The 18,663-nt window shown below is 35.7% G+C and overlaps 1 protein-coding gene across 12 annotated transcripts in view; it reads left to right on the forward strand.

The window, feature by feature from the left end:
• Positions 1 to 18,663, forward strand: part of LOC142344525 (extracellular serine/threonine protein kinase FAM20C-like) — a 57,048-nt gene that overhangs the window by 36,170 nt on the left and 2,215 nt on the right. For all 12 annotated transcript variants that reach the window (XM_075396253.1, XM_075396255.1, XM_075396254.1 and 9 more), the window contains exons 3-4: positions 3,531 to 3,720; positions 18,405 to 18,547. In XM_075396253.1, coding sequence (XP_075252368.1) covers positions 3,531 to 3,720; positions 18,405 to 18,547 — 333 coding nt within the window. The remainder of the gene's footprint in view (positions 1 to 3,530; positions 3,721 to 18,404; positions 18,548 to 18,663) is intronic.

Genomic DNA, 18,663 nt, shown 5'->3' on the forward strand with positions numbered 1-18,663 from the left:
CCGATATATTCATCGTAGAGAAATGTGCATGGTATCATTAAAAAGCTCGTCCAGCGTAGAATTCGAAACTAAAAAGATTTTTTAGAATTTCGTTTTTTTCGAGGAGTTATCGAGGTTTAAAGTTTCATGTGAACACTTGATATTTGGTTCACTTTTGTTCACTTTTACCGTAATTTTCGTTCGAATTAACGTTTTTTCTACGAAAAATTCAATTCAAAACTAGATTTCACGCCAAAAAGTAAATCAATTTTAGGTTTTTAATAGACGAAAGGAGATAATAAAGACTAGATCTAGTCTTAGAGGGAAGTTTATTATATAAAAAAATTCGAATTAGGATTGGGAGCTCTTTTTTTAGACAATTTTACAATTTTTTTGTTTTTTCAAGTCACCTAGAGACTACTAGACACTTTTAATATCAAAGTTCCGTTAAAGACAAACCTTTTTTACGATCAAATGAAGCCCAACGAACAAAAAATTTGTTTCAAAGGGATCGCTCATGTTTTGTTTGGATTCGTATCTCAAATTTCGTAATTTCAAATAAAATTTTGATTTATTTTTTGAGGTTTTACTGAAGTTTTATAATCCTATGGTATAAACTTGTTGACTAAAGGTGCAATAGATTTGCTAATGAGCATTAAGTGAACCTATCTAGTGCTGTGAGTGGACAGCTAATGGCTGTTAAAGCTTTGAAATTTAATTTTCGATTTTTTTTAAAATTATTAAATCATAAACTTATTTTTGTGAACTGTAAGTTCGTCTCAGTAAAAACAAGACTGAACTCCTTCATACCACTGCAACATAAAATAATCTCATTGGCAGCTTTATCAAATAACTATTGATTATACGTCTTCAATGCCACAAGATTTCAAATTTTTTAAAAATTTTTTTGGACATTTCATTTTATTGGTTCATTTTGAAATCTTATCACGTCATCCTAATATTGATGGCTACATCTTCCTTTAGTGAAGACGTCCAAAAGATCATAGATAAAATTTTCTGGGGAAAAATATGGCTTAAATGGCTTCAGCAGTTTCTTCTCCCATTTTTCTAAAGAAATTTTGATTTTTGCCTGTATTTGTTGTTTTTGTTTTCATAGTCATAAGACATATTGTGATGTCTTATTGATTACCTAGGCATGATAAACATCCTTGTATTCACATCGTGGCATAGCTGAGCATATTCATTGAATTCCTATGAAAGCTTTTGAAATTAATGGCTGTTAAGACTTTAAAAATATTCTTTTTTTGAAGTTTTTTTGAACATAAATCAATCTTGAGCTTATTTTCGTGGATTGTAAGTCAGTCTCGGTAATGACAGAACCGCTTTTTTTACGTCAACAACATTTTATCTTTATATAGTTAGCGGTTTTGTCTTCTAACTATTGGTTTTTTTGACTTCGGTGCACGAGTTTTCATTAGTTTTATAATTTTTGGATTTTTTTTTAGTAATTTTGGTTCCTCTTGAAATTGTATTACATTATCCTAAAATTGATAGCTCCCATTGGCCTAGTGAAGACGATCAATGGCTCTTTGAAAAAGTTTTCAGAGAAAAAAGCTTATGGTTTAAATAGCTTCGACACTTTCTTCTCTCAATTTTCTACCGAACTTTTGGATTTTGCATGTTTTTGTTGTTGTTTTCATAGTCAATGACTTGTTGTAATGTCTTATTGATAAATTTTGTATGGCAAACATTCTAGTCTATAAATCATCTAGTCATAATATAGCGTATTACATGCCTTCCGTTGAAATCTGTAGAATTTTGTGACTTTGATACTATGGGTTTTCTCAAAAACTTCGTGGTTTTAATATCTTTGTTTATACTTGTTGTTTTTCAAGTCATTTTGTAACAATTGAAACAATCGCCTTGCTGTTAAAAAAATTACTTGAAAATAGAATAGTTTATACTGAAAAGTTCATTCTCTAATGGCTTTGAAACTTTTCTCGCTTAATTTTTGTGAGTTTGCTGTTTTTGCTTTTCTTTTATTTTTAGGTAGCCGTGAAATTCTGATCGGTCTCATAAACCTGTAATTTTGCCTGTAATGCTGCCCATAAACTTTTAATGAGTGATGTTACCCGAAGCAGTCAGTTTAAAGCCAATAGTCCTAAAAATTATGCTGTTATACATCTTGAAAGATGTTTCAACGTTTCAGTTTTTTTGTTCTTTTCGTCACTTTATTCTCGTCATTGAGAAGTCCACTCCAATTCCTTGAATTTCAAATAAAAACTTGTCTACTAATATTATATCGTAACTGATGCTTTGTTTGGTGGACATTATGCGTTTTCATAAAAAAATTTTGTTAGTGGTGTATTTGTGTTTCTTTTTTTCTCTTCTTTTAGCTTATTCAGGTAATAACAGATCCCAATGATTTTCAAATGTGTCCCAAATGAACGAGCTTCTTTTCTCTTTCAGTATAGTTTTAGCTGATTGAGTATAAATGTAAACTGAAATAAAATTTAATAAAATTCAGATAATAGCTAATGATTTTAATGGCTTCAATAATTTATGTTATTGCTCGTAATTTTTTGAGATTTTCTGCGTTTTTGTGTAAATTGTTAGTTTTGTTGAGATTTTCTGCGTATTTAGTTTATTCCTATGGTTTAGTCTCAGCAAAGACAGGTCCCATTAGTTTCATATTGACTTTTTAGTAAATTTATCAAGAATTATTTTGTTAAAAAGCTAAAGATTTTTTTTAGACTTTTCAAATTATTTGGTTTAAGAAACGTTGATTGATCTTTGACTTTAAACTCAATTTTTTTCTCTATGTCAACTTTTTATCTAATCTCATTATGAAAAACATACATCTGCTGTATAGTTAGCAAAAACTAAATTTGTGGAGTTAAGGTTTTATCTGATTGCATTTTGACGTTGTTACTAGGTGCTTTTAATATTATATATTTGGTTTCTGCCGTGAAAATTTTGTTTTTGCATATTTTGTTGTTTGCTGTATTCTCTCGTAGTCTTTTTATCGGTAGATCTCGTGAGCGCTGTAATGAGAAATGGCATAACGTAATTCAATTTGTAGCTAGGTTTTGTAGCATTTTTTTAAATTCAAACATCTATTTTTGTTATCTCTTCGTTTGGTTGACAATTAAGTCAAAAATGTAGATGAGCTCGGGTCGGAACATCATGTGCGAACACACATTAACGAGCCGCCTTGTTATTCTCAAAACTTAAATAGGTATTTTAAACTGCACTGCCTAAAGAGTTAGGCCAATTACAGTTAGACAAGTAAAGAAAATCTCTCTTTAAATTTTAAAATTAATTTTTGTTACGTTGATTATATTCCGAATAACACAGGCTAAGCAAAACCAAACATAACGTAGTACGTATCAGGGCATAAAGATATCACGAAAGGGGCCCTGATAGTCCTAGCTCACAATTCTTGACAACTGTCACGAAAAGCCGAAAAGAGGTAGTGACAATTTTCTTCAAAGCATCAAAGCGAATTTCTTTTGTTGACTTAATAGTTATCCCTAAACTGATGTTTCAAATTCCTCGGAACTCTTTTCAAGTTGGTGTTAATTTTTCAGACTACCGACTGACGAGGACCTTTTTCAAGTCACCAATTGAGAACACGTGCTTCCACGGAACATGCGATTACTACTGTCGGACAGAAACCCCCGTTTGTGGGCACCCACACACTGTACAAGTATCCATAGCCCTATATCTTCCAGACTCAAAGTTCTTCCCCAGATCCATGACTGTTCATCCCTACAGAAGGTAATAGTTTACATTAAACTTCCCCGGTCAAGCATTTTTGGGACAATTTTGAGGGAAAGTCGATGAAATTTATGTAGAAAATATGATAAAAAATACGCTGGAAATGTATAAGAAAAGAGTCAAAATCGCGCAGCCAATTTGCTAAACTGCGACAAATAATTACAAGAAATTCGATTAATTTAAGTAGAAAATTTGTAAGAAATGCGTCTAAAAAACGCACTGAAGAAACAAAAAGAAGTAAACATGAGCTGAAAAAGGATGTAATGTCGGTTTCAGTCAATCAATCCCAACTGCAAGATACTTTAGGAGCCGTATTTTATTGTAAGCCTGCCAAACTGTATTCCGATAGCTCAGCAAACCATATGCCATTTTATACGATGTTTTTGAACAATCAAAAAAACAAAATACAGACATGTCAGAATCCATTAATGACAGGTCCTATTTAGGTTCAAGGGATGCCACATTAACAAATTCTGTTTTCAGCAAAAAGCTGGTAGTTTCAATTGCTTTGTTATTGAATAAGGGAAGGAGGGGGTTAATTAGATCTTATTATTTCGGAACGGTTTTGATTAATAATGTAATTCAGTTTTATTTTGTTGCTACAGTTTTTTGGAAGTCAGCTACTTCCGTCCAATTTGATGATTATGATTTTTATAATGCCGGGCTTTGTTAACGAGAAGTCACAGTGTCCTTGATATCGCCGACCCCATTGGAAGTATTGCAAAGACAGAATAAAACTGTCGGATTGCAGCGTGTTGAATCATCCCTAAAGTTGAACCAAGAAGTAAAATAAAAATCACTGTAATGAAATATAAGGGTACAAGTTTAAGCCGATGGTTCGTAAAAACAAGCCAACTAAATCAATAATCGGAGATTCTAACCAAAAAACCTCAATTGTCAAAGGAAAGCAAGAGGGGTGGGTCTTAGACCTGTGAGAAAATAAAATCATAACAAGTTGTAATGGGTTGTTGATAAGGGATGATCAATGGAAAATGAAGATGGAATAAATCGATCTGCTGGTTTGCAACGACAACCCAGAGCGAAAGAGGGAGTAACGGGTTGATCAGAAGCCATGCAAATATGAGCCACGGCAACAAAAAAATGTTGTAATAAGGGATGAGCCAAGCTAGGCCCAGCTAAAAAAATGAAAAAACTTTTGTATAGAAGGGCAAATTGATGTCCCTAAATTTCCTGTCTTTAGAAATACTGAACTTTGAGTTTCATTCGGGGAAAACTTTGCTCAGTTTTACGACGGGTCTAATGCGTTCTCCGAATGACGTTTTCAGTTTAACTAATGGGACGATCCCGTCTGTGCCAGGGAAAACTTGAATGACTCTAGCCAAAAGCCAGAGGTCACGGCGGGTGAAATCTTCTAGAATCTATACCAAGTCGGCCACCTCTAAAATTTTTGACGTCTTAAGCCATTTACATCGTATTGGTTGAGTTGGTAAAAACTCCCGAAGGAAAGGATTCCAAAAGTGATTTGCAAATTGTTGTGATGAACGCCAAACTTTTGAAAGATTCTTCTCTTCACCAATGAAGACGCAAGTAGACCAGTTAACGGATGAACGACCCAGGAGAAAATGATTCGGAGTCAGTAGTAAGGGGTCGTTTATATCATATGGAACATTTGATAGAGTTCTGGAGATCATGCTTTCTTCTAATTCACAAGAAACTGTACTCAGAATTTCATCAGTTAAATTTTTAGAACCAATGACCTTGTAAAGTGATAGTTTAAAAAGTTGTACCAATCGCTCCCAAATTCCACCGAAATGGGGAGTAGCTGGGGGATTAAATTTCCAATAAATCTCCACATTCATTAAATGTAGCTTCGCAGCAAATAATTTTGATTCCTTCAATTCTGCGTTGCTTGCCACATTCTTACACGAATTTGTTGGGTTTTCCTCTGCGGCTAAAAAAACGCCTGATGCAGTTGATTGTAGAGTCTTTTGTGAGATCATTCGAAACTTCAAGATGTACTGCTCTAACAACAAGACAGGTGAAGAGCAAAATATATCGGCTAGATAACCTGCCATGGTTTTTAACAGGAAAAGGTCCGGTTAAATCGAGACCAGTAGTTTCAAAGACAAACTGATTTTTTTGGGCAATCTTTCAGCGGGTAAATCAACATCTGGGGGGTGCTAATATCCTGCAGCACTCTACGACATGGCAAACAGTGGCGTATAGTTTGTTAAACAACTGCTCTACAGCGGAGTATCCAATAGTATTCCATGAGAGTGTTTCGAGTCTGCTCGGGACCACAATGACAATTAGTTTCGTGTGTGTGTGTGTGTGTGTTGTACCAGCAGCCTAACTGCAGCATTGTTACCGTCAAATATTATGGGATGACGAGCGGTCATCAGACGACCTGCTTTTGTCAAGCGACCACGTGCTCTTAGTTGTTTATTCTCGTCTAGAAATGGTGATAGTGCTTTCAATCGGCCTGCACTAGAGACCTCAATTCCTTTTTTCATCAACAACTATTCTGGGTTAAAATCTTGTCTTTGAATATTGTGAATAACGTGCAGATAAGCTCTGGTGAAATGTGCTAACTTCATTTCTTCGTTGCGTTTCCTACACTTGTCGGCAAAAAGGATACAGAGTGCTATCAAACGTAATATTTTATTGGAACTGCTAAATCTTGTCGCGTCGACAATGTTTGAGACAGTTGAGTTTACTGAAGAAAATGAAACAACTTTTACTTGTTGGGCATGCAAAATTTTTTTGTTTTGGCCATTCAGATCTTTTTTTGACTCAAAAATGACGGTCCTGAAATCCATCGAGATTTTGATGTCATTTGGTCAACACTATATCCTTGAGTTCCGTCATCTGCGGGGTTAGCTGTGGATGGAACGCACTTCCAATCGAAACCGTAGCAGATATCTAGAATTTTGGCCATTCGATTTGCAGCAAATATTCCATGGCACATTTAAGGTGTTCTCAACCAGTACAGGACTGTAGTGCTGTCAGACCAAAAAACACAATCTGAATACTCTATATCTTGTTCCTCTTTTATAAACTGGGCTAGTTGATCTCCATATACAGCGGCTTGCATTTCCAGGTTGGGCATAGTCATTCTTTTTATTGGGGCTACACGAGCCTTGCCCATAAAAAATTTAACGGAGATCGATCGATCCGAGTACTCAATTGACATGTATGAGACGGCAGATAGAGCGTATTTGGAAGCGTCAATAAAAGTATGAAGCTCAATTGAGCTAACAGTTTTATCTGGGATATAATTCCTAGGAATTTCGACGTCCTTAAATGCCGGAATTTCTTCCCTTAACCTACTGGAATCCTGGATGTTATTGAGTAAAATGTGCTTGTCCCATTTTGGACAATGGTTCCAGGCGGCTTGTAACACTTTTCGTAGTCGAATTGTTAGAGGCGCTATGAACCCAAGGGGATCAAACAAAGACGCCGCCAACTTGAGTAAAGCTTTTTGAGTTACGTTGCCTGTAATCTGGATTTTTGTAGTAGTTTACTTTCAATCACATAGCAACCTAATGCTGCGTTCCATGGTAAACCAAGTACCTTATGGTTCTGAGGGAGAGCGTTCTCTGGATGCAATCTGATTTCAGATTCTAATGAATTTAGGAATTTGGGATTGCTTGAATTCCGTTCGGTTAGGTTGAAACCTTTTTTAGAGAAAACATTTCTCAGTCCTTGCAGCATATTTTGAGCACCTTCGAGTGAAATTGAAGAAACATAGAGATCAACCATGTAAATGTTGCGTTCTACATATCTGAGCATATGGAAACTGTTCTTTGTTGTCACGAGCAGATTTTTGCAAAGAATATGAGGTAATACATTGTGAGTCTGTGGCTCCAAAAATGTGACTGGTGTACTCGTAAGTTTCAATACGACCATCATTGTTCCAAAGAAAGCGCAGGAATTTTCTATCTTCAGTAGCAACTTTAACCTGCATGAACATTTGTTCAATATCAACGGAAAGCCCTATTTTTTTTCTCACGGGATCTCAAAGTTTCACCAGTATGATTGCTCAGCAAATCTGGACCTTTCAGAAGATTAGAATTTATGGACTGACCTTGAAAGACACTCTGATGCATTAGCGACACGGCGTACTTTTCCATGTTTGTTCACATTAGTCACAGGTTGATGAGCAAGCAACAAAGTTTTTTCATCTTTGTTCTTTTGTTTGGTTAACTTGTCTGACATTCCGTTCTGCCAGTCTTTCTCAAGCGTTTTTGTTTTAATTCCCTATTATTTGAAAGCTTATTACTGATGAAGTTGTTTCTCCGCAAGCCATCTGTTATTTGGGAGATCGGCGTTCTCTTTCCAGAGAAGACCAGCTTCATAATGACCATTGACAAGTTTAGTGGTAATTTCTAAAATATCAAGTGCTCTTTTGTCATTTTTGGACATTGCTTTTTTTGATGATCCTATGCCTAAGTCTCCAATTTTCATCCAATCGGAGACCAACTTGAACATACTTTTGTCCATATTAGGATGGTTGTTCATTTGAGTGAACAAAACTGGATTGCAATCATCTAGGTTTACGTCCGTTTTCCCAGCACATGTCCAACCAAGTTAGGTTTCAACTCCCCAAGGTGCATTTTTGGGTCCCTTTAATATATGTTTGTTGTCTATCAGATCTAGATTGTCAATTCCGAGAATGATGGACACATAATTGTCCCCCATGTCTGGGAAACCTATGTGGTTGAGCTGGTCAAACGAATCACAGAGGCAATTCAGTTTCTTTGTATCAACGGGTGACATATTGAGATCCGGAACGGCAACAACGTCTATTTGTTCGAATGACTGATCCCCTTCTAAGGGTCTAATTTGAAATTTTACAGGAGCACAATTGATCTCGCCACTGATTGGCATTTTTCCAATGGTATTCATGTTCAAATTCAGATTTGTTGCAGTTGACTTCAGCAACAAGCTTTGGCAACTAACATTTTCCAAATAAGCATAAATATCCAAAAGTTTATCACCCTTTTTGAGTTGTACAGGAACAACTGCCACCTTTCCAGTTCCTTGTAGGTTTAAAATTTTCACATTGGATTTTTTTCGAACCTGACTAAGAAGCAAAACTATCGTGCAATAGAGTGTGGTGTTTCATACCGCAATTGTTGCTTCGGAAATGCACTTTTCCACGTGATCGTTCCCAAAACAGTTGAAACAATCTAAATTTTCTGATGTGCTCTCTTCGAATGCTTCCTGGGAGAACTTGGAAGCGGGTAAACTTGTATTGGAATTGGCAATTGTCATTGCTTTGGTAAAGTTTCACAGCGGGTTGCCTGCCTTCAGCTGCCGAGTTCCTGCTAGAGCTGTTAGTTAACTGTTTATATGGATTATTTTTCCATTCACTGGTAGCTGGTGTGTAGTTTTGTACACTCTGAGAAATTTTCCAGGACGATTGTGCGTGGCTTGATTGAGGAGTTTGGAGGCTAGAATTTAAATCTCGATTGCCTTTGGAGTAATTCGGAAGCCAGTCAGAGTCTATCTGTAGAGATGGTTGCTGGAAGACTTTATCTAACACAAATTTGTTCCAATCAAGACGTACGGGATTGGGCAAGTTTGCTAGCGCCACATTAAGGTTTGTAATTGAATGAAAGTCCTGAATGAATCCTAGTTGCTAGGTATCCATCATTGTCAAAAGAAATGAAGGGAAGTGTGTTTAGCTCTCTGGATGGGATAAATTGGGTGATTTGACTCTTTTCAGTTTCTCAAGGAAAAGGTTTACAGTTCGCTTTGGATTTCCATAGTGTTCTTGAAGGCGATGAAGTGCTGAAGTGTATAAATCACCATTGCAACCATAACAGTCGACCAGGGCCTTTGCTTAACCCGTTAATAGTGATTGGAGATGAATCATCTTTTCAGAAGGTTTCATCGGTGCTCTGTCAATAATAGCTTGAAAAATGCTGTATTATTTCATCCAGCTCAATGAATCACCATCAAAACCATGGTCCGCATGCATCATGGGTACGGATTTTTGAAAGCAAGTAGACATTGTGTGTAGAAGCAAATGGCATCCGCGTAACTGATGTGTTAGGAATATTACTGAAGCTTGACTGTGTTAAGGTCAAAGAATTATTTCGACGGAGTGAGTTGCTATCAGCTGAGGGAAATCCGCAGGGAAAAGTTGAGAACGATTGCTGTGATGCACTGCAGGGTGCAGCTGATATCTTAAAACTTGAGGTGAATGAAGTGTTGTTGACAGGAATAGTTGTACCACCGGGTGCAGTATAACCATAACTGTCAAAACGGGAATTCTCAGTGGGTCCTAAGGTATTGTTTTGAGTGGTGCGATTAGTCGAAAGAGTGTCGTCAAAGACAAAAAAGAGTGCGACGTTGTTGTGAATGTGACAAGGTGTTTTTAGGTGTTTCTATGTTATCATGGGAGCTGAAGGAAGAAGTTTGCTGAAGAGCCGTCTTTTTCTCTTTAACGTGTTTTCGGAATAGTGTCAGAGTCCGTTTTACGTCCATCTTCAAACGACTGTATTCTCTGGACATAATATCTTGTTCATCAAGCTCCAAGCCACTAATTAGATCAATGACAATTGGCTCAAGCATCTGCTGCATTTCACTAATTTCAATAACTGTTTCCTCTAAAGTTTCAATATTTTCTGAGGACTCTATAGCAGCGATAAGATAGTCAGTATGTAGTTTGATGTCATTTTCGATCATAAATCTAGATGTTTCCAAACGCTTCTGTACATTTGACTTGGTTGCGGTTGAGGTATCAATTGGTTGATGAGTTAACATTGTTCCACCTGGGAAATCAGATAAAATCGTACTGTTTGAGGTTGACCTCGTCTCAAGCATCAATAAGAAGTCAGAGCTGTTCAGAAAAACCGAGTAAAATCAGAAATGTTTGGTGGTAACATTAGTTTTACCGCAAGAACCTTCCAATACCTATCGATATCAATGCCTTACAAGTGTTAGAACCAACCAATACCTACCACATACCAATACCTACCAAATACCGGAACCTAACAATACCTACCGAAAGCCAATACCTACCAAATACCGGAACCTACCAATATCTACCAAAAGCGAATAACTACCAAATACCGGAACCTACCAATACCTACCAAAAGCCAATACCAACCAAATACCGAAACCTTTCAATACCTAACAAAAGCCGGCAGAAATTATCAATATGACCAACCAGAAGGGGTCCTTGGGGCGGGTAAAACCCCAGAAGAACCGGAAAGAAGGCGGGGGTTGGGGAAACGACCAACCAGAAGAGGGTCCTTGGGGTGGGTAAAACCCCGGAAGAACCGGAAAAAAGAAGGTTGGGGAAATGACCAACCAGACGGGGGTCCTAGGGGTGGGTAAAACACCAGAAGATCCAGAAAGAAGGCGGGGGGTTGGGGAAACGACCCACACGAAGAGGGTCCTAGGGGTGGGCAGAACCGCAGAAGAGCCGGAAAGAAGGCGGGGTTTGGGGAAACGACCAACCAGCAGAGGTTCCTTGGGGGTGGGTAAAACCCCAGAAGAACCAGAAAAAAGGCGGGGGTTTGGGGAAACGACCAAACAGAAAGGGGTCCTCGGGTTGGGTGAAACCCCAGAAGAACCGGAAAGAAGTAAACAAAGTTCAATATCGAAATCCGTAATGTTGCAACCTTTATCTTTGTCCTTGTGTTTTGAGTAATTACCCCACCATAGTCAGAGTTTTTTGATACAAGTCTATTTTCTGATCTTTAGATATTCTGAAACATTGAAAAAAATCATGGTGCACACAGGTCTAGCTCATTAGGAAATGTATTTTGTTTGAAAACAATACCTAGCTTTAGGTGCGGTTTCGAAACTGTTGGGTGCAAAAATGTTTTCGAATAAAGGCGGGAGGGGGTTAATTAGATCTTATTATTTGGGAACGGTTTTGATTAATAATGTAATTCAGTTTTGTTTCGCTTGATTTTATTGCTACAGTTTTTTGGAAGTCAGCTACTTTCGTCCAGTTTGATGATTATGACTGTAATAAGGCCGGGCTTTGTTAACGAGAAGTCACAGTGTCCTTGACATGCTTCTAAAACTTTTAAAATTTTGAGTTTTACTTGAATTTTTTGCTCTCTTTTTAGTACTATGACTAAGTCTCGTAACACTCCTATCTAATAGTTTGAGTTGACACCTAATGGCTGTTATCACTTCGAAAAACTTTCTTGAAAATAAGTATTTCTGCAACTTCTTCATTTAGCCTTATTTCTGTCAATTTGTAGCTCATTTTCTCGGTCGTATTAATAACAGGTCTGTCCCATCGTAATTAAACGAAAAGCGGTCGATTGTTTTAACTAATGGTTGTATGGCAGCGGTATATCGTGATTCCATTAAACATTGTGCTTTTTAATAATTGTTCATAATTGTAGCTCTCTTTGTTGAGAAGTCCAACTGAAGACAAAGTTTTCATTAGAATGCAAATTGTTTTAACGGACTCGACAATTTTTCCTGCCCATTTCATTGAACTTTTGGTTTTGCCAACTGTTGTTCTATTTGTAGTCGTCAGACCCATTCTGATTAACATCAATGAAAGGTCTCATTGCCCTCTTATTTTTAACATATTTAATTCTTTCAGTTGAGAGCTAGTTGTTTTTAATAATTTTGATGTCACGAGCTTTCGTGATCTTCGAATTTTTGTTCAGATTTGTGGTTCTTTTTTGGATTTTTGTAACAATATAACAACATTGAGATACTCATTGGCGTTGAAAGGAGTTCCAATTGAACATATTTAAACTTTCCACTGAATTACTTACGGTTTTTAAAGGCTTGGACACTGTTTTCTCTGAAATTTTTATTTTATTAAAAAATTTTTGACTATTTTTAATTGCTCTCAAACGAAGTTTGTAGCAATTATATTAGTCCTGTCGGTCTTTTTTTTATGCGATTTTTCGCTTGACCAATTTTTCGTCTGACGCTTTTGACTTTTCGTCCTCAAAAACGGGATAAACAGGTAGCGCCCAGCGGGCATTAAGTGCTCTTAGAGCCTTTCAGGTCTGTTTCAGCTCAAACTGTTTTGGAGACTTATACTTATGGTGTGAAGGGCGGTTCAGAGGTTGAGACACCTCCCCCCCTTGTTGACCCACCACCCCCACTATTGGCTCCACCCACCCCCCCCCCACCGCGCTTTTGCCCCCCCCCCAACCCAGTGCTGCCTCCATCAGCCCCCGGTGCACCCCCCCCCCCCGTGGCTAGCTACTGACCAAGCCAGCCGGTCGTTTGAGAGCAATTCGCCCGACGTTAGTCGGTTATGTTTCATTTTTGTAGTCTGAAATTTAATTGCTTTTGACAGATGTTAATTGCTTTTTAATAATAGTTTGCAATTTTTTCTCAAAAATTTAGTTGTAAATTACAAATTTGCTCTATTCATTATTTTTACTTGTTAACTCTTCAAGTAGCCTCATTAATGACAAGTCCCATCCAATTACTTGAGAAGCAATTATAATTGTGTATTTTGCTCATAAATTTTATCTGATGGCTTCGTGACATGTAGAGCATGCATTTCAATTAAGTTTTCTTAAGTGGTCAACATTTGTGGTGCTTTTTCTTGTCTTTCCCATTAGTCACTTTAAAAACAGAACCGAATGATTTTAAAATGAGACCAGAGTGATAATATATAAGTAAAAACTGAATTAATTTAAATAATAACTGAAATATTTAGAAAATTGCGTTGAAAGCTAAAGATTTGAACGGCTTCATTCCCATATTGTTTGCAATTGTTGTTATTCTGTAGTTTTATGACTATTCCCCTCACAGGCAAGTCCCATTGACTAGTATAGGAGTGAAATTTGAATCAACTTAAGTTTTTAAAGTTGACGATTGATATTACTTTTGAAAAAATGTGGGTTTCAAAAAAATCAATGGATTTTCGAATGTTTTCTTTGTATCGATTTTTCACCTCGTCACACTAGGGACAGGTCCCATCTCTTGTTTTGTGAGAAAAAATGAATTTGCGTGGTATATGGTTTGTCTGATGGTCTTTCGTTTTAGCAGAAAAAAATTGAATTTTTCAAAAGAAATTGAATTTTAATGTGTTTTAATTTATTTTTTTTTAAATTTATTTTGTTGCTTATCTTGTCTTGTCTTGTAGTTTTATTACTGAGAGGTATCATTGGCATTTTAATGCAGCAAGGTACTATTTAACTCAATTAGTAAAAATGTCGAAGAGCGGGGCGGAATCATTATGTGCAAGCTCACATTGCAGAGCCTCCTTATTCACCTCATTTTCAAACTTGAGTTTTTTTCGCCATTTGTCACCAAATTTTTAGTTGATGAAGTTGCCTGTTGTCCTTCTTGCTTCTTTATACTTTGTTGTGCAAAAATTGATCCAAAATATCAATCTGAGAAATAATAAAATTTGCTGACAACTGGCCAAAAATAGCTGCAGTAGTTTAATAGACCCGTATGCTCAAGCTACAAGCCAAAAGATTGAGACCTAAAGACTTTTTCAAAATAGAAATTTTAAAATAAATGTTGTGATGCCTGTAATTGAATTAGACTTATGTACAAAGCTTACCTCAGAATAACTTCAATTAGATTTAAATAACGTCGATTTCTCCAATTGAAGTAGGCAAAGTTCACTTTGAGAGTTTATTAATTTATTATTCACTTGAGAGCGAAATACATCTTCAGTTTAAATTATTGAAAAAAGCAAAAAATTAAAAACTTTCTTCAGATACGATTCAAAATCTCGAACAGAACTAAACCTTTAGGAAAGTTTTCCATCGTAGATACACAGAGAAAAATTAAAGTAAATTTTTTTTAATTGATGTATTTTATTAAAACCATATGTTAAAATGTTGAAAATTAGCCTCCATTTATAAGAGGGAAAAATACTGACAAACTCAAAATTGTGACCGCGCCATTATTTCACAAAAAAACTGATAGCAACACTTTGACCTCCGCAATTTCTCAATACATATAACACATTACTAAGGCAAGTAATCATAGGACGTCAGTTCAAAGAGACTAAATGAAACAAGCAGGCTCGGTAATGTGCTTCCGCACATAAGGTTCCAACCCCGCTCATCCACATTTTTGGCATAAATGTCTACCAAAAGAGGAACAGAGAAAACCCCCCAAAAATTCAAGTATTAAAAATGTATGAAAAGATCGCCTCCAATCGCAAAAAACACAGTGGAGTAAAAATTCCGCATTAGATTGATGTGATCAGCCATTATTAGGAAAGCAACAAACTCAAACAATAATAACAACAAACATTAATTACATCCAAAAATTTATGTCCATATAAAAAAAACTTATTAACAAGCTCAAAATAGCTTTGGATAAGACTGAAACTAAACAAAATAACTTTTAAGATAAACATAAAAACTTCACTAGAAAAATATGGGATCACTCCATCAAATGGCTCGGTAAAAATTAGACAACAACAACAAAAAAACAAAGTTAAAAAAAATGGCTTATATTTTTAAAAGCAATTAATGGCAAAGTAATGAAAACCATTAGTTAGCAATTCAACATCCAACATTTTCATGATCACAAAAGCCTCTATAGAATGACATTACGGCCTGTCCTTATTCAATTTTCAAAAAGAACAAATACAGACAACAATCAAAAGTTCAGCTAAAACTTGAGAGAAAACGCTGTCGGAGCCGTAAAGTCATATTTCGCTGCTCAAAATATGTTCAATTGAGCCTTCCTAGAACGCCTATAAAGTGATACAGGATCTCTCATTAAGTAGACCAAGTACGAGCAAGTTGACAAAGAGAAAAAGGGAAAAGGATTTAATACTTTTGTATTTTTCGAAAATAATTATCGAAGTCATGAAAGCCGTTAGCTACAAAATGAAATATTTAAATACGTTCGTCTATTCAACCAATGAAGCGCTTGAGACCTGTAAATATTCCGAATATGTCTTATGTCTACAAAAAAGAACGTCAAATATAAACAAAAATCGAAAAATTAGTTCACCTTTTTGGGAAAAACCCGTGTCGAAGACAGTAAATTCATAACGAATTCTTTAAAAAAGACATTAGATTTTGTACACTTGAACCTATAACAAAATATAGAATCATTTATTCTTAGATGAAAATCCAATGAGACCTGCTATTATACAGGACATTTCATACGTCTAAAAGAAAAAAACGACAGTTAAAGACAGATGTAAAAATTCGATTAAATTCTTCGAGAAAGGGGTTTCGCAGCAGTTGAAACCAAATCCATGCCTTTCAAGACTTTTTCATGCTCAATTTTGCTTTATTTTTAAAATGTAAAATATGCAATATTTAATAAAATGATAAGGTGCGGAACGAGAGAAAACGTGAAAAATGGGCAACTGCCAAAAAAAATTTTAAAAGTCTAGTATTATCAAAGCCAGAAAACCATAACTTAAATCTTAAAAATACAAAAAAGATTCAAATCTAATTAAATAGAAAGAAGAGGAAGAAGAGGCATTCTTTCTTTGCGGACACTAAACAACAAGTTGACCAAATTAGGAGAAAAATAGTGGCAACGTTCAATACGCCATTGTTTATTTACGCCAATTATAAAAGTTAAAGCGACCATAATGTTTCGAGTAAACAAACTAGATACATTATTTTGGAACTACTTAGGGAGCCATTTGGACCTATCAACAATGAGCTTTTATTTGAATTGTTCTGTTATTTAACAAAAAAAGATCGATTTTTTTTCTAAAAAAAGACCAACTTATTATAATCTGAATTACTTTTGGATTGTAACAGCCCAACATTGGACCACAACCAGACTTGCTACTGCTTTTCGTCCATTAAAAACACTCACTTGTCTCGAACGTTACAGATCTAGATAATTTGTTAGTTGAAAGACTTCAAAAAAATGCTGCATTTTTGATAATCATCAAGTTAGCAAAAAACGTCAAAATTTTAAATCCAGACTACTCTCAATGGAAGTGGAAAAAGACGAGCTCCCTTTGCAGTTTATAGAAAATTTTGTATTTATTTTCGGTTCTGTACTTCCAGCAAATGCAATCAAAGTGGACTAAAGCTTATTTCGAGCAATTTTTGATGAAAAAGGCTGAATTTTGAAAAATTTAGCCTAAATTTTAGCCCGAAAAATTAAATTAAAACAGTCCATAAAACAATTTTGTCCTTTATAAAAAATAAACAGTACTATTGTAATAAATTTTAACATATTTTGCTAGAAATTTTAACATATTTTAGCAAAATTTTAGAAAATTCCGGAAAATGTGAAAAATAACGCAAATCGGTCTAATATTCACAAAAATTTAAACCACGATAACTCGTTCTATAAAACGAAATTGAAAAAATGTGTTCAATTCCATATTCTGCGCTTGACGGGCTTGTTAATGATACCACTCACAACTCTCTGCGGTGAAAATTGGCTGAAAAAAAACTAGTTGAGTATATAGTTACTCCCCCTCAAGAGGAGTCGGAACAAATATCATGTCCCAAACTGTAAATATTTGAAGAAGGATAACAAAAAACAGTCTTCTTGAAGCAGTCTTCAGAAATCTTTCGTAAAAGCAGTTCCTGTATATTTATAAATACAATGTAAATATAATCGACAAATTGTATAAAAATGATAAAATTGCATTGTCAGAACTGCAAAGTTTTGACAATACAAATTGAAAGATCAAAATGAAAAGCGAAAAAAAAATTAGACTCGGCTTTTCACCAAAATAAATCAGCCATAATATTTTATAAATCAAACACTAAAAAATGAGTTCACAAATTCACACCACCGAAAAAAGTGTTAATATCTTGAAAAAGTATCAACTTACAGTTAAATTTTGTTATGAAACTCTTTTTTTCAAACACTAAAACTAATTGAAATATCAATAACACAATTTTAAGGTTCGTACTCAGCAAAAAATTCACAAGACCAAAAATTTCCCCAAAACGCAAAAATTCTTGATTCTGCAGTTGAAACACATAATTCTGTCACAGACACAAATATCAAATGCAGTCGGCCACATATTACTGCAGCTTACAATGAAATAACTCCGCAAAAAACCTAACACGTAAAACAAATGAGCCAAGTTGGCCAAAAAACGGCCAGCTATATGTGTTGAAAAGTTATTCGTTGAACGCAGCGCATGAACAAAAAACGTCTCCAGCTTGGTTGAATTTCACATTTAGGTCAAAACTCCGTCTCAGCATAAAACTTCCGGCGAAGATAACCTATAGAAAACCGATAATTCCTATTCGAGTTGTAATAAAACCAAGAAAAGGCCAATATTAGCTCCACTAAGCTATCACTGCTATTATTAACAGAACAAATTGCTAATTTTGTATGGCACTTCAGAAAAAATTGTAAGAGCAAGCATTTTATTTCTTCAGTAACTGCATGGACGTTCCAGATCAAAGTCTGAATACCATTTTAACAGTCACATACACATGCTTGAAAAACGAACTTAGCGAGTGTTGAAATCTGGCACGGGATCAGGAAGATTTTAGATTTTGTTTTCTAGAAGCTGGCACTGCAGAGAAGTTGCTTTTTAAAATTCGGGAGTTTCTAGCAAGGTTACTTCTAGTCACGTGGGATTTTTATTTAGCGCTTCTCGAACATCTACTCTGTTGTGGGCGAAACGCAAATTTTTTAAGTGAGTTCCCTAGAGTCGCCTAACTTTAATGAAACCCCGATTGTGGGTGTTGACTTGTCTTAAATTAATAAAACCTAAGTTGGGATAAATGAGACATTAAATTTAACATCTGGCATTGAAATAATTGAAACTTTGGATGTTTTGTTTGTTTTGACAGGAGCTACACTAAAACGAGTCAAGAGTCGTGGAGTAAAGATGCAGAGTACTGCAGGTCCAAAGTCCTCACTGATCCCATGTACTCCGCAGACAGACGCAAAATCTACGACATCACTGACCTCGCCATATACGATTTCCTTATTGGCTAGTATCTAGCCAAAATCGGTTTCGGAAAAAACGTGGAAAAACCCTCAACCAGTTTTAGAAAGAAAAATCAAAAGGACGAAAATTCAATGTAAAAACCACTGAAAAGAACTCCC

The sequence above is a fragment of the Convolutriloba macropyga genome, chromosome 8, assembly GCF_964194025.1.
Source record: "Convolutriloba macropyga chromosome 8, txConMacr16.3, whole genome shotgun sequence".
Lineage (NCBI taxonomy): Eukaryota > Metazoa > Xenacoelomorpha > Acoela > Convolutidae > Convolutriloba > Convolutriloba macropyga.